Consider the following 16,958-nt stretch of genomic DNA (forward strand, 5'->3'; position numbering starts at 1 on the left):
AATTAGTATGCCCATAACTGTCATATTAAAAAATGTGGACACTTCCTACATTCCAATGCTGTGGAATTACTCATGAATAAAGTAGAATTTTAATGCACGTAATGATGAATTTAGATTTGACCAACTCATTGGCTGAATGGTCAGGATTGCAGTTTTTGGTTCAGATGGCCTCGGGTTTGATTCCCGGCCGGGTTGGGGATTTTAACTGAATCTGGTTCATTCTTCTGGCTTGGGGACTGGGTATGTATTTGTCGCAACACTCTCCTCTTCATATTCAGACAAGACACTACACTACCAGCCACTACAGGAACACATTCCTCCATATATGGTTGGCGTTAGGAAGGGCATCCGACCACAAAACAGGGCCAAATCCACGCGCGCGCGCGCGTGTGTGTGTGTGTGTGTGTGTGTGTGGGAAAAGCGGAAGCAGAAGAAGATATTTGGGATTTAAATTTTTCTATGTTCTTTCTGCAACATTGTGGTGGGCAGATTATTAAGGGTACTTATGGTACATTGGTTAAGATGACAGGAAACAGGAAAAATTAACAATACATTAAAAGATTCTTACTGAAAGGGTAATGCAGTTATGAGCGAATTCTCTATTTTTTGCAATACAGCAAATGTTCGAATATTTTGAGAATTGCAAGTAATCAACTTCATTTTTCGTATCAAAATTTAATCACTTTTACAATATTTAAAATTCTTCCACCGTTTTGATACTTTTTTTGCCTTTTGGCAAATTTTTTATTTGTCAACAGTACATGTTTCGTTCCTTATTTAGGAACATCCTCAGCTGTTATTGTAGCTTAGGTGAATTGCTAAGATTTTAAACACGTTAATTTGCAGGTACATTGATTCACTTAAAAACTACTAAAAATACCAATTAAATTAAATGATATTAAAAACAATGTAGGGGTTACTGTGTTAATGATATGAGAACGGATGATTACATAGTTGGTCAGCTTAAAAACTCATAATATATAACAACTTACCTGGAAGGAACAGAAGATAAAAACATTCAATAATTTGAACAGTGTTACGAAGTCAAACATTTTTTAAAACTTTTAACCGCAAACAGACATTTTAATGCAGCAAAATGAAATTTTTAACAACTATTCAAATGAATAGACATAGTTTTTAAGCTGACCCAACTACGTAATCATCCGTTCTCATATCATTAACACACTAACCCCTACATTGTTTTTAATATCATTTAATTTAATTGGTATTTTTAGTAGTTTTTAAGTGAACCAATGTACCTGCAAATTAACGTGTTTAAAATCTTAGCAATTCACCTAAGCTACAATAACAGCTGAGGTTGTTCCTAAATAAGGAACGAAACATGTACTGTTGACAAATAAAAAATTTGCCAAAAAAAAAGTATCAAAACGGTGGAAGAATTTTAAATATTGTAAAACTTAGTTATTTTGAGAATACCATATTTTCTTGCATAATTAATGCACTTTTTTGACGAAAAATTAGGGCAAAAACTTTGGATACATACATTACTTGAGAATTCAGGTATTTAAAAAAAATTTACAATTCATTTACATTTAAAAGATACATCAAATATAATATGCACGCAATTGGTTCAACTCATTTGCGATTTATCATCATTTGGCGTAAAATTCCGGCGGGAGATTTTTTCTGAAAAGTCAAATAGGGTACATCAGGTAAGTTGGACACCCGGGTTTGAAGTTCCGACACTGGAAAATATTCTCCCCGTTACAAGCTGACAATAAGACCTGAAGTGAAATAAACATGTACTAATAAAAGTACAATTCATGTACGTACATAATGACATACTGAAAAGAAAGAAAACTGTTCAACATGAGAAGGGCCGGGCATCGAAGGAGAGATCCCTGCTATATTTCCCCAAACCGTTCGTATCCTATCTTGAACGAGTGACGTGTCCATTGTGCCGCACCAAGCTTGCTTTGCTGGCACACTTCTTGGAATATACCATACTCTTTGACTGCCATCGACATCTTTGCGATAATTCCGAACGTGACGTATGACTTGTGTTGTCTTTGACAGAGAGTTTATTTAGTTACGTTTGTTGTGTTCCTTTGTATGTATATGTTTCATTGTTAGCTTTGTTTATCCCACCTCATAACTATGGCAACCATCTTTATCTACCTTTTGTTCCTTGGGATGTTGTGTATTCTAGATGGGGGATTGTTGTAGAGCTGCATCTCTGGTGATGCTCATTCTGATATGCAGAGCATAATGAGTTGCAGGCAGGATGTACATACTGCTTTGATATTGTGTGCATTTCTTTCAAAGTATGTCCATTTTATTATTTTACTACGTGGATTGATGTGTCATACGTCACGTATATGAAATTATGTGAGGCAAGTCAACCATACGTTATGAGATTTGAGATTGTAAGAGGCGAGTGTGGCCGTGCTTGATTTGTGTTCGATAAGCCTCTCAATATCACTGGATGTTAAGCCTATGAGTTAAGCATCCGACGCATATCTCTGTGAGTAATGTTTCAAGCTATTCATTTTATTTGTCTTACCTTGCTTTGTGTTTGTTAATAAATCCCCATATTTCGACCCCGTTCTTTCATTTATTGGGAAGGGTTCTGGGTTCATTCTATCCCTGTTCCCCTATTGATCTCATTACGCACGAGTTCAGCTCCAGGCTATTTTAGTCTGTTCCAGCCCGTCCACGGCCTATTAATGAGGTGAGTAGGTAGGTAAGTATCCACGGACCTGTCGGTGTATCAGGCATGTGTATGTTAGTGTGTGTGTGTCTACGGTAGCTGTGTGTGTGTGTGCACGGGTTGAGTGTGTAGGTGTGTGTAGGAAAGGTGGGTGACCCTCCACCATTTTTCTTGGACAAGAACGTGGATCCCTCACAGAAATTTTACTTTAGGCATGGTTTTTCGTTTTAGAACAACATAAGGGGCAAGCTTTCTGCCATCACCTGTTACAGCATGCATTGCAGTACACTGTTCTTTTTCGCTTCTGGTACCGCTTCTGGTACACTCGATGTCCCTTTCTTTTCAACTGTTCGACTTTGTAGCATACAGAAACTGACTGGCGTCTGATATGTGGTTCCTATTTGGGAGAGCAGATATTCCTTCACTTTATACGCTTCTCAATCACAAAGCGATGAAAATCGATTACTTTTTGGATGAAAGGTTTTGGAACAAAATCATATTTAAGCAGATCCTCCTCTACTTGCAGAAACTTGCCACTTTTTGGTCCGCAAAATGCTTTACGAGACTTCTTGGTCACTTCAAGTCGCACTTCTCTGTTACCGTGGTAGCGCACGTTGCATTCGGACACTGAATACTTGCGGCCCACTGCCCTATTCTCGTATGTTTCGGCGTAACTGATCAAGTTTATATGATGCAGTATTACTCGAACACTTGCTCACTGTGGACTAACAAACAATTTTGAGATTACAGAAAATGAATGGCCCGTACCCGAAACACTCGTAAAATATGTTTGTACCAGACTGAAATAGAGCATCGCTGGTCACTTCTGCGCTGATTCTCTCATTGAACTAGTGCAATGGTATTTCCTACCGGCTGATACAAGTACGTTGCCTGGTATTTGGAATCCCCGGTTTTACAACAGGAAGGCTGCTGCCTGAGTAGCTGACATCTTTATTTCAAAACACTGCCGGAGCTGGGCAATGGATGTTTGAAGAAGTGGGTGCATCAAATACGTGAACATTTTCTTTCTCCACTGAGGACCCAAAAAATATTGGGATGCATAAATAATGCAAGGGCATAAATTATGTGAGAAAATACGGTAAATAGATTATGTATGAAGGTTGTATACTGTAAATGGGATGATTAAAACTGTCCAGCAAGCGTGAAATATGCTTTGGAGAGTCTCTTACACGGTCAAGATGTGGGAACACTGTACTACTTGCATTCGAAGGGAGTACTCTGTTCAGTGTATGCTAGCTCATGAATGGCTGTATTCAGATATGGAAAACACAGAAAACAATTAAGGAATATCTATTATATATAACAGTAATAATCAAGTATTAGAGGTTTACTGCAAAGATTAAACAGAACCATATAAATTCATCATTATTTCACTGTAAAAACCTGACATTTTTGACCTCTCCTAACTTATACAATAACAGAGATAGAAACACGTTTGCTGTGTATGAAATACAAGGAACATAATAAGCTTTCTCTCATTTCAAATCTTGAAGTGGTTGGGAATCTGTGCTTGAAGATAATGTGAGTTAAATCCAACTACAGTTAGAGTCTCAACAAATGTTCAGTGAATTTTAGGATGTGGTGATGATTACCATTTTGAGAGGAAATACATCTAGCAACAATTCTCTTAACACCAATCAAAGGAAAAAAGGAAGAGGTCCGACACTTTGAAGAATGAAGGTATTGACAAAAGAAAGGGAAGGGCCATAACGGGCATGAAAGTAAAAGAATACCTAGGCCTTGCAAACCTAATACTGCTGGGGTCGAAAGCAAATAAGAGCTGACCAAAGGAGGTTGGACAGAAAAGACTAAATTGAAGAGAATGGCACAAGTAAGTAGAAGTAATGTCAGACTCGGCTGGGGAAACCATGGTCCGCCAACTCTCATTCTCATGTCACAAGCCCCTGGTCTGCCTTTAAGTCACCTCTTATGACAGGCAGAGGATACCGTAGATGTATTCTACTGCCCCTACTCACAGGGGGTTGACTTTCAGAAACTCCATTGCTGCCTACCGTATGGGAAAAGACCGGCCTCGCGGTGTAGGGGGCAACGCGTCTGCCTGTCACCCGGCGGCCCCGGGTTTGATTTCCAGCTGGGTCAGGGTTTTTAAATTGTAATGATTAATATCCCTGGCCTGGGGACTGGGTGTTTGTGACGTCCTTAATCTTCCTTTCCTCACACACAACATTCCACACTACCGCCATTCCAAGTACACGCAGGTTCTTACAATATGATGCCAGTAGGGGCAAAAGATCCACATGGGTCGACGCCCTGAACAAATAGCATTAAAAAAAAAAAAAAAAAAAAAAGAAAGAAAAACAGGTGAAACATTTTCCATTGCTATGTACAATGTGAGCGAGACAATTTTATTACACAAACATTTGCAGTTCCTGAAACAAGCAAGTGTTTTTATCCTCTACTACTCAGCAAGTTTCAAACATGTTTGAATTATTAAACCCCTGGCCAGAACCAAAAATAGCTTGGGTAGCTCCACCAACCCCACAAATAACCAGGATAAGCTGAAGAAAGTTTTCTCCTTCTTTATCTTTACTTCTCACAGTATCACTTATCAACTTATTTTTATGTAAGTAGTTACGAGGGTGTCTTGAGGTCAATAAATTCTATGCTTGAACTATTTAAGAAATCTAACCATTGTAAGGTTTACAAATTTAAATTTTGTGCTGTGATCAGAAAAAACCTTGTAAACCAATGCAAACTGATTCTAAATCTACACTATAATCTTTTCACCCACACACATTGTCACTGTCATCTGCAGGGCTATTGATACTGAACTTGTTGATAAACTGCATATACAGGGTTTTAATAATGAATTTGCTCCTAAGAATGTTTACAATAAGAAGATAAAGTTATAAACCAAGCTTATGATGTGGTAAAATGCAGAATGTAATTTGGCATAATACTCTGAAACAGAGGTGGCTCACACTGGGCATTTCGACCCGTGGGCACACAGCATAGTAAGCGGGCGGTCAAACGATGAGCGTATGTTATTCAGCCACAGTAAGATGGTTACATCACAGATCATGATGGTCAATGCCAAGCAAAGGCCTGCCAGTCAGACTTGATCAGTGCAGCGATACCCAAGTTTGAAACGGTGACAGAATCTCATGAAAAAGAAAGGACCTTGCTGAATCTCATTGTAGATGCATAGTGGGAAGAACAGTATTACTTTTGTGCTAGCAGTGGACTGTAAAATGCCTATTATGAGGGTAGTCTGCTATAGCGTAAAGGTATAATGTAGAATGTCAGTACAAATCGGAACAAGCTCATATGCATGATACTGTTGTAAGAGATGTTCGAATAAAATGAAGATAAATTGTATAGTATTTTCATAACCTCAATAAAACAGGGGAAGTCACAAAACACCAGAACACTGCACAAAATCAAGCATAAAACCTTTTAGAATTATGTACGGTAGAACCTCGATTATATGTTCCCGGAAACAACATTTTCCTCTTTTATTCATTCAAATTACGTGGTCCCACGAGCATCCTAATTAAATTACATTGTAAAAATCCCGCATTATCCGTTCCTCGAAGAAACGATTTCCCGGATCAACCGTCCAGAAATTTCAGTCACATCAGCGCTAAATCCTCGATCACGCATTTTTCAAGAAGCTGTATGTTATGAAAGGATGGCTAAGGCATACTTAAGGATTTTGGTGTTGACGTCCCACCATTGTGGATATTTGAGGAAGTAGCTACTGTCCTGGAAAAGCGATCGGCGGTGAACTTGCATAAGGTATCATCTTAACATCGCATTCAGGTAGTATTGTTTAGAGAATCCTTGGAAATCATAAAACAGAGAGAGTGCTGTAACTGTACGAGTGTATGACTGGCAATTTTTAGGTTAGGAAGTTTTCATAAAATAATTTTAAATATAAAGTAGTAAATATCTTGTGAGTTTTGAACTGAGATGTAAGAACATTATATTCTAAGAAGAATTTGGTTGTAGGGAATTATGTATCTATGCTTTTTCATATTGGTGTAATCTAAATTTGTGTATGAATCTGCACATGGCATAGCAGTAAAGTTTATGCAACCAGGAAAACAGCTACTATATTGATAACGACAGTTGAAGTTGGTTTAAAGCGTTGCAACATGTGGATTTTGGCGGACGCTGTGCTGCAAGGAGCGAGTCTGTATATGTTTGTGCGTGCTACAAGTTTATTGCTATTATCGGGTATTATTGTGCATGACTGTTACAGTTGCTGATTATGCTATTGAGGTTACTGTTGACGACAACTGATACCGCGAAGTGGGTGCTGCACGAGCATTTTACGGGAGCTTTATTACTGCACAATTATGGAGTCAAGAGTGCATTGCTCGTTAATGGACATTCCCAGTGAGCGGTTGGTGGGAGATGGTACACAGTGATGTTTTATAAGACTATCGATTTTCCCTCGCCGAGGAAATGCACATTGTGGGCAGCCCCCCCCCCCTCCTTGTTTTTTTTGCTATTTGTTTTACATCACACCAACACAGATATGTCTTATGGCGACGATGGGACTGGAAAGGCCTAGGAATGGGAAGGAAGCGTCCGTGGCCTTAGTTAAGGTACAGCCCCAGCATTTGCCTGGTGTGAAAATGGGAAACTACGAAAAACCATCTTCAGGGCTGCCGACAGTGGGGTTCGAACCCACTATCTCCCGAATACTGGATACTGGCCGCACTTAAGCGACTGCAGCTATCGAGCTCGGTGGGCAGCCTTTAAATGTGCAGTGTGGAGGTAATATGTGGCTCACAGAACTAATTACAACTTGATGAAATATAGCCCAATTGTTCATTACCTGCGTATTCTTGGAAGAATACCACAGGCTTGTTGCTATTTATCGTGGAGAGAGCTTTTAAAAACTTACGCGAGAATGGAACTGGGGTCATTATTCTCTTACACTGTCTGATGTGTATTCAGATTCAGTAACCAGTATGGACTCAGTGTGTGAACAGTTTTCATTCATACTTGTTTGGCTGCAGTTCTCTTCGCTTCACGTAATTTGATATTTTCTTCGCAGACACTTGACTTGACATTGTACGTAGCTAAGATTTGATTTGATATCACTTAGCATGCTGAGGTGTCTATGTTAATACCTCATACAGTGACATTACTTGGTATTCTCAAACGGTGATGGTGCTTCTTGTTCAGTGTATATACAAGATCAAAATGGAACGAAAATCTCGTAGCCTACTTCTAAATTGTCAGTAATAGGCTAAGCAGTCTGCAATCTGGATAAAGATGAGGGGAATTGGTGTATTATTTCCTGGGTGGTGATGTTTTGGAGTAACCAACCAACCTATAGATGGTTGTGGCAAATGGAAAGGCTCAGAAGTCAAGATTTAAGAAGTGAGCATTGTGTTAGGTTAGGGACAACTAGTTTCAAATCATAACGCTAGTTGGGGCACCTTATCCTTGCTAATTAATATGTTGAGTGAAAATTATGTGTGTTTGAATCTGTTATAAGGGATACCACATGAGGTATGTATGTACAGTGTAAATATTATGTTGTTTGTGAAGTGGGCAAGATGAAAATCTAATTGTATATTGTAATATTAGACTTTTGAAAAACTTTAATTCTCAGTAAATCTAATAGTTAAACATACGATAACTTTTATTCATGGAGTGAAAACCTGGCATGTTACCTAAATTTAATTTCAGGGGTAGACAGGTAAGGTTATACAGCAAGTTTGGAGCATCGTCAGCCTGATGACCGTCGCCTTGGGAGAGGGAGTTCTGTCATGCTCTGCGAGTCAATTATTCCTGTAAATTGTTTGCAGGTGGTGCCCAGTTTTGTTATTTATACCTTATCCTAGCAACCATTCATGTAGTATTTTCTGTTTCACCAACCAGTTACAGTGCCCACGACAAATGACAGAAGACAGAGGCGCATTTCGACACCTGTATTTGAATCATAAGTTATGAATTTGATAGAGCTCTATTTGAAGACGGAAGGAGTTTCGTCATACTTGCAAAACGTCTACATTATGTCCAGGGATAGATTTTTTTTTTCCGAGTGTATCACCGAACAGATTTCCGGCACTTCCCTCAGAGCACTGTATAGTCACTGGGCTTCCAGGTAGGAATCGAAACTGCTTCTTCTTAAGCAAGACAAATTTAGTATTTTAATATTATTGTATATAATTATGTTATGGAGACCAGAACAGACGTTGCACCTTACATACATAAAGCCATGGGAGGTTTTGGGATTGCCTATTGCTGTCTTGGTCCTAATATAAGACTGGAATTTCATGTTTTTGTGTTAAAATGTTATAAAAGCCATGTTACATTTAAAAATTTTGTATCATTTCGCACTCGTACCGGCTTGTACAGCGAGCACGCTTTCCAGCTGAGCTCAAGGTCGTGAATAATCTTAATTTCGGAAGTGTTAGTGATATTTTTTCTCTTTCCAATTTGATTGTGATTAGTGATGAGCAGAACTAAATATAATGCATTCGAGAACTTGAGGATTGATACTTTCGAAAGCATATTCTCGAGTTCAACATAACCTTTAAAAGTCGGAGTAGGCCAAATTTACGTGGTACAAGATTTCCCATAAACCGACTAGGAACAGTATACCGGTGACCAAATTATAATGGGAAAAAAAGGATTTTGCCATCATGTTAGACGCTTTTGTATATAATGTGCTTTATTTTATTAGACTGGAGAATGAAAAAGTACTTGTGGTTGATTGTTGTTTGGCTTGGCGTTACGGGTATTAGATTTTTTGAAGAGTTTGCCTGATCAAAGTTGCTGAACTGAAAAAAGTTTTCCAAGGAATATGACAAAGTTTTCAGAGGAAACTGGCAAAGTTTCCTCGGTAAAACTGAATGTAATGTTTCGAGATTTTAAAGTTGAGTACCAGTAATAAACGTTTGAAGCCAGCCCTGTGGTCTGCCTGCCTCTCACTCGGTGGGCCCGGGTTCAATTACTGGGCAGGTTAGGCATTTTTACCTGGATATTAGGGGTGGTTCCAGGTTCAGTCATTCTACAATTACAGTACCTTTAATTGAGGAGCTATTTAATGGTGATATGGTGACACTGGTCTAGAGAGCCAGGAATAACGGCCGAGAGGATTCGTCACACTGACATGTGTCACACCTCAATCTGCAGGCCTTCAGACCGAGGACGGTTGCTTGGTAGGCGGAAGGCCCATTGGGGCTGTAATTTGGTTTGGTTTAGGGGCGTTTGTAAGATTATAAGTATACATATTTCATTTTTGTGATGTTTAGCCAAATTGTTGATGGTTCATTCGTTCCCAGATATTCCGTTTTCCCGTATTGTACGTTTTTTCTGTGGTCCCTCCAAAAACAGAGAATCGAGGTTCCACTGTATTACATTTTGCTGAATGGATTATGGGGATTTTACTTCTCCTAGTGGACATCATGTAATTTCTACCCAAGAAGTTACAAACTGTAGCTTGTATGCAGAATCAATTGAACCTATAGATATGTATGTTGTGGGTATTTACCTACATGGGAGGTGAATTATACTTGGGTAATAATTCAAGTTAAATCTGATAAAATATTAAGTGTGAGGAACATACAATACTATATGCTTATTCTCTTTTTGGGTGACAGTGCACTGTAACAAAAATTGTAATGTGTCAATTTTCCTGGAATACATAAACAAAGTCACCTCCATACAGGCCATGAAGACCCTAGGGGGAGTGGAAGGTAAAGGCTTCCACCATTGTTAACCTCGGCTCGTGATGGGGTGGAGTGGTTAACTCTACGCCCGGCTGCCTTTGCCCCCAGGAATTAACCTGGTACTTATTTTTGGTGTAGGCTGAGTGAACCTCAGGGTCATATGCACCTCCGGAAGTGGAAATCTCGTTTCTTAAATTTTACGACTTCCTGACAGGGATTCGAATCCATGTCCTTCCGGGCGAACCGAGCACGCCTTTACCACCTCGGCCAGGCAGCCCCTGGAATACATAAACAAAGGAAAAAAAAAAAAAAAAGATGTCTGTTAATACTGAGCACAGTATAAATCAATAACACACATGAATATTAAAAAAAAAAAAAGTTTTTCTTGGGATTATAGTGTCTTTCTTTATGCTGTACTACAATCAATCAACATTTCACCAAAAATAATGCAAGGAAAACCCTATAATCACAATCAAATGGCACTCCTCCTTTGCAGTACTGAATGTGTTCGTTCTCTTGCTTAACTGTGACATACGCTTGAAACTGAAGCTGCATGCAGTTACGTCAATCCTGCCCAGCCACACTGGCTCAGTCTCAAAGGGTGCCCAGCTGAGCAACTCTGCTCTAAAACATCAGTGTAAAAGATTTAATACAACAACATCTATTATTTCAAATCTGCAACCATATATCTAGGAAAAAAAAATTGCCTTAAATGAGGATCTACAATACTAACATTTTCTATTCATTATGATTATGTTATATTTCTGAATTTTGATCACTTTCATTAGACAAAATAATCAATCTTTAGCATTTTGAACTTAAAATAATTTACAGTAACAAGTGTTACAACGTAACCTGAATTGATCTGGTTCTTGAATTAAATTGGAATTATTAAATTTCTGAGAATGTCTTGATTAAGAGTATAACAAAAGGCTATAGATGCTATATGTAACATGCACAAAATGTACACTAGATATTTGCAAAATGATCTGTCTTTGAGAAATAGTGTTGTATACTTTAAAGTGATAAGTACTTTAAACATCATGTTTTTTTTTTTTTTTTTCACTGTTAACTTGATCCAGCACCATATACAATACCTCTTTAAGCTTGTCCTGAGCTTGCTTAAAGGACATGCTCTTTTCCAGGGCCACAGGAGCTGGTGTTCCAAACCCAAATGCCATTACCATTACATCACGTTCTGCCTTGACAAGACAGAGAGACAACAACGCAGCAGCTTGTAGAGGTTGCACTTGACACTGCCAACATCTGCTAGTCAACATCTGTGGCCGTGTGTCCACAACTATCATATAACGCATGCCTGTAGACACCAACAACTGCAGAAGAAAGGTAAGTAAAATTGGACACTCCTTTCACAAGACAAATAATAAACTGATATGTTAAAATGTGCAACAATTGAGTATCATTGTATTTAAAGTTATACAAACTGGATTTGGAACCAATGCAATCAAAGTGATCTCACATTTTTTTTTTATGGAGATGAATATTCACATTTCATGGGCTATGATTTTAGTTTCCAATTTCTTATTTTGATATCTTTCATCTCTCACCTTAGAGTAAAATATCTTTTATACCATTTTATTTTCAGCAGACCCATTCCATTTGTATCTTTCTCACATAGCAGTCAAAGGTTAACATATCACTTTTGGAAAAGTGGCTGCAATCTATGTAAAACATAAATCTACATACAGCAGATTGTAACAGCGGACATAAAGAAACCTGTGATGATTAGGGGAGGTTGAAGTGAAGAATTAATACATGACTAACATGAGAATGTCAGTAGAATTACCTTTACTACACAAAGTTTATAAGCAAATATCCTCTAGTGCTTTTCCCCACCCCCTTGCAATATCACAGGTGCAATTGTATTGCACACGTGGAGTTGGTCCAGTTTTGAGGGTGAAAGTCCCTTCCCGACACCAACCCTACATAGAGGGATGTATTCTACTATCATGTGTTTCTGAGGTGGTTGGTAGTGTAGTGTGGGTTCAAACGAGGACACATTATCCCTGAGTAAGAGGTATTATCAATGAATGGCAAAAATGACCAAACACGACAAGAATTGAACGAGGGACTCTCTGAACCTAAGGCCACTACACTAACCAATAATTTAAGAGCAGATATCTATATTTCAAATGTCAAGAAACATGAGACGGAGAGAGAGAGAGAGACACACACACACACACACACACACACACCTGTCAGCATCGAGTGCCAAGCTCCGCTTGCCATGTAGTCAGCATCGCGCACGGCGGGGTGGGGTGGAGAGCACTGTTTGCATGGTACACGCGCGTATTGTACTGCGATCTAGCAGTTATGATTAAAGCTGGTTGTGTTTCAACTCATTTCTCCTTGAAGCGGAAGGTTTGAGCTTTTGAATGATATACCTTGATCCCTATTTTGATAGTGTTTCTTGTCCACTGAAATTTGAGTGACATTCCAAGGAATGTTTACCTCTGCCACCAAGAGCAACCAATGTATTTGTCTGCTATCTAGCGCCCACTATGCACACCTCTTTGCATTGTATCTTTCTTTCCTCTTGGGGAAGAACCAGACTGTCAACATAATTTTTTTTGGGTCTATTTAGGGCTATCTAGAGATTGCTTTTTCCCAATCATTTTCCTTATCACTCGTCTTGCATTCTGTCTGTCGTGAATGGAGAGGGCTTCTACAGGTACATGCGGTTTATTAAGTGTGGAAACAAATGTTTTAGAACAGCTGAGTGATTTTGATAAATGTATGTTAGATTCAGATGATTTGAGTGATGTGGATGACATCGCTGTACAAGAAGGCCTTGGTTCGGAATCGGATAAGAGTGACAGAGCGCAGAATGGCAATGTGCTCGTCACAGTTAATATATTTCGATGTGAGAACATGTCTAATTACATGGGTCAAATAGAACAGTTCATAAGGAACCCAGGCCCTCAGAATGAAGTATGTTGGGGAATGTTACGGTGTGAAAGGGGCCTCTGCGTTGAGGGATGTTTGAAGAAGTTCCAAACCAAACTCAACTATTAAAGTAAGACAGCATCATATTTTCTAAAAGAATAGAGTTGTTTTAAACATGCATGTGATAGTATTTTTGAAATCCATAAAGTAGTACCAGAGTGATACTGCTTTGAACGAAGTCTTGCACAAATGAGATAGGTCTTATGTTGAGGATGGGGTGGGATAAGGGTTAGGAGTGGGAAAAGCTACTGTGGCCTCAATGAAGGTACAGCCCCAGCATCTGCCTGGTGTGAAAATGGGAAACCACAGAAAACCATCTTCAATGCTACTAACTGGGGCTCGAACCCGCTATCTCTTGAATGCAAGCTGAGTGCTACGTGACCCAAACCGCACAGCCACTTGCTCAGCGAAAATTTAAATACCACACTCAGAGATCCTCCCACTACACAGCGACGACCAGGTATTTAAATCCACTGCGCTGAGAGGTTCACTCCTCTCACCCTCACAAACACAGCTGAGCCAACAACAGACATGGTCGTAAGAATGGGACCGTTAACTTTGAGAAGGTCAGGCTGTTTCGAGAGGACAACCACTTAATTAGTAAGTTTAAAAAGTTTCTTCACACTTACTGTTATTTTTTACTTATCAGCCCAAGCTTCTCATACCTCTTTTTTTCCATTACAGATTGCAACTTCATTGACGGTTTCCACTATGGTCACAAACAGTTTACCAGGCTTCCGTTATCTTCTCTAACACAGCTTCTCAATTTTCTCGCTGCCCTCCTAACTATTTAAAAATAAGGCAAACACACCTAACCAACATTGAAAACAATCACTGAGAACGGGGCCGCTAACACTGAGAAGATCAGGCCTTTGGAGAGTGCTACTATTCTAAAATTTGAACTTCATTGGCGGTTTTCCATCACGTGTCGCATACATTTCAGCGTTTCCTCTCAAAATTAGATTCTCAAGTTTTTCGCTACCCTCTTAACTATTCGTTATGGTGACTCTACAGAGACAGAGTGTCAATTCTGAATTTTTAACACATTGATTTTGTCCTGTTTTTAAATTGTATCACACTGCAAAATTTTTAGACTAAGAGGTCCACAACCTCACTATATACACTATATACATACTATACACTATATACACTTAGGGTACGTTTATGCTGCAACTTCGCTGCTGGCACGTGGATGCTACCCCTAGCACCTCGCTGCTGGCTATAGCCAGGCTGCTCGCCATGGAGCTTTTACCCTGCAGCAGTCCCGCGCACATGCTGCTGACAGCTCTCAGGTGTAGTCGAAAATTCAAAACAGCGGAACTGTTAGTTAAGGCTGTTTGAATTTTGCATAATTTGATTATAGATATAGAGGGGCTGAAGACTTAGACTATGAAGACGTACTTCCAAGAGCTACCCCATCAAGGAGGAACAACGCAGCTCCAGCTCTGTTTTTTAACGAGTGAGTCACAGTTTTGTTGACGAGTATGTCATACAATAATTTGGTGTATCGAATGTGTAATCAAAAGTGTAAAAGGCCTCGCCTGGATTTTTCAGTGCTTTTCTACAGTGGGAGTTGCTTGAAAAATGAAGTTACCAATGCTTCCTTTCGTAATTTAAGACTGTACTTTTGACTAATGTAAAATAAGGGGTTATGGTGTACCTCATTTTGACTTTAGTTACGTCTGCTAAACAAAATGTATTTCAGTTAAAAAAAACTCTGTAATTTTCCATGAAAATCGAGGTACTTCATATAAATCACCTGCTTGTAATGCTAGAGGTCCCTAAATAGCAAGAATAAAAATAAAAACATAGTTGATATAATCGTTCCGCATTATTTTGCCAATTCACTCCATAATTTGATGATGATGCTTGTTTAAAGTGGGCTAACAACTAGGACATCAGCCCCTGATGGCACGAGATGAGACGAAATGGATTAAAAGTTATAATTAACCCACTGACTAGGATTAGAAAAATGATAATGATGAGTAAAATTATTAGGAATTTAAAATAATCAGTGGATTTAATTCACAGTGGCTTATTCTGCTTTAAAAGTAAAAAGTGTAAAATTTAATAAAATTGAATAAGGCACTAACATATATATAAAATCATACATTTAATTCAAATCAAAAGTAAACAAAGATAGATGAAAACAGTCAATAGAATAAAAGAGGAGTAGACAGTAAATGAATTAAAAACAAATCAAAACTTCACTTTTAAACCCGATAAAACAGACCATAATCACTCATAAGACTGAGAACGAGGTCTACTGGCCAATCCTCATCTCGTCAATCCATTTATGTACAAATATGAAACATGGCACATAAACTTTCAATCAATGCGTATATTCTCAACTACAATAGTGCATTTATTTCCAATAGATTGTAGCAGGACCAACGGTTCTATTCTAATTCCACAAACACATGACAAATTTTTTGAAACCAAACCAAGAACTTTTAGATGCCAAGTGGTTTGTCTTTGTACATTTAATGTATATATGTCTCAACTAGTTTAATCAGTTGGAGGCAAGACTGTCAAGCCCAGGAACATACTTGAAATGCCAATTGTTTCATATCGATGTGTCTCGTAGCGTAAGTGTGTTTTCAACCAGTGCAAGAAATTCCAGTATTTCCGTGTCTATGAATGCGTGACAGTCTAGACCAGAACCATGTCTTTGTACATTTGTTTCAAGGTGTGTGTATTTTATCCAGTTTTTTAAGATAGAAACAGAACTGTCAAATCCAGGAACGCTCTTAGAGAGCCAAGATTCATATCATAAGTGTTCATGTCACGTGTTCAACAGTGCATGTGTTTCCAGTGTTACGTGTTCCATGAACACAGGACAGTTTAGGCCAGAACTAGGAACATATTAAGTTCCAAGTGCTGCTTGCCATGTATGCGGTGCATTTCGAAGTAATGTCTTGAAACCCATTGATGTTTTCCCAGGCTATCACGTTTAAATTTTCTTATTATGATGATTGTTATCAGATTCGCCCTGAATTAATTTTCAACAGGAACTGATGATGACTCCAAGGGAGTCGAAACCGGTCTTCTTATCATTGTAATGTATTTTACAATGTGCTGAATGGTGGAACATCCCTCAAACTCTGTCTTATTAGTTAAAACAACAACTCGTCGTAACCAATCCATTAACTCTCTTCCAACAACTAACTTAACAGTAGCTAACTTCCAATAACTAACTACACCGACAAGATTCTCTGTTTATATATATCCTAGCCAGGCTTCCAGAAAGATATGTTACAGGCAATACCTTCGTGAAAACTGTAGAGTGCCTAATACAAAGATTTTAATATGCAGAATATTCTCAATCGTTCTAGTGCCTATTGCCATTCTGAAAGTACAGTGTGTTTCACACTTATGGATTACAAATTATACAGGCAAGAATAAATTATAATATTAATTTACAGGTATTTACATTACGGTCTAGAAAGCCAAGAATAACGGCCGAGAGGATTCGTCGTGCTGACCACACGACACCTCGTAATCTGCAGGCTTTGGGGCTGAGCAGCGGTCGCGGATCGAAATTCCAATTCAGTCATTTGTTATTTTGGGCAGCTTGCATAATAAGTAGAGCCCTGCACGGATGCGGATATCCGCGGGTTTATTCACGGATATCCGCAATG

General features: G+C 38.8%; 1 protein-coding gene across 3 annotated transcripts in view; it reads right to left on the reverse strand.

Moving 5' to 3' along the window:
- Positions 1 to 16,958, reverse strand: part of LOC136880507 (RNA-binding protein Ro60) — a 193,697-nt gene that overhangs the window by 15,120 nt on the left and 161,619 nt on the right. For all 3 annotated transcript variants that reach the window (XM_067153306.2, XM_067153308.2, XM_067153307.2), the window contains exon 8: positions 11,448 to 11,684. In XM_067153306.2, the coding sequence (XP_067009407.2) occupies positions 11,448 to 11,684 (237 nt within the window). The remainder of the gene's footprint in view (positions 1 to 11,447; positions 11,685 to 16,958) is intronic.

Source organism: Anabrus simplex, chromosome 1 (assembly GCF_040414725.1).
Source record: "Anabrus simplex isolate iqAnaSimp1 chromosome 1, ASM4041472v1, whole genome shotgun sequence".
In the NCBI taxonomy this organism is placed as follows: domain Eukaryota; kingdom Metazoa; phylum Arthropoda; class Insecta; order Orthoptera; family Tettigoniidae; genus Anabrus; species Anabrus simplex.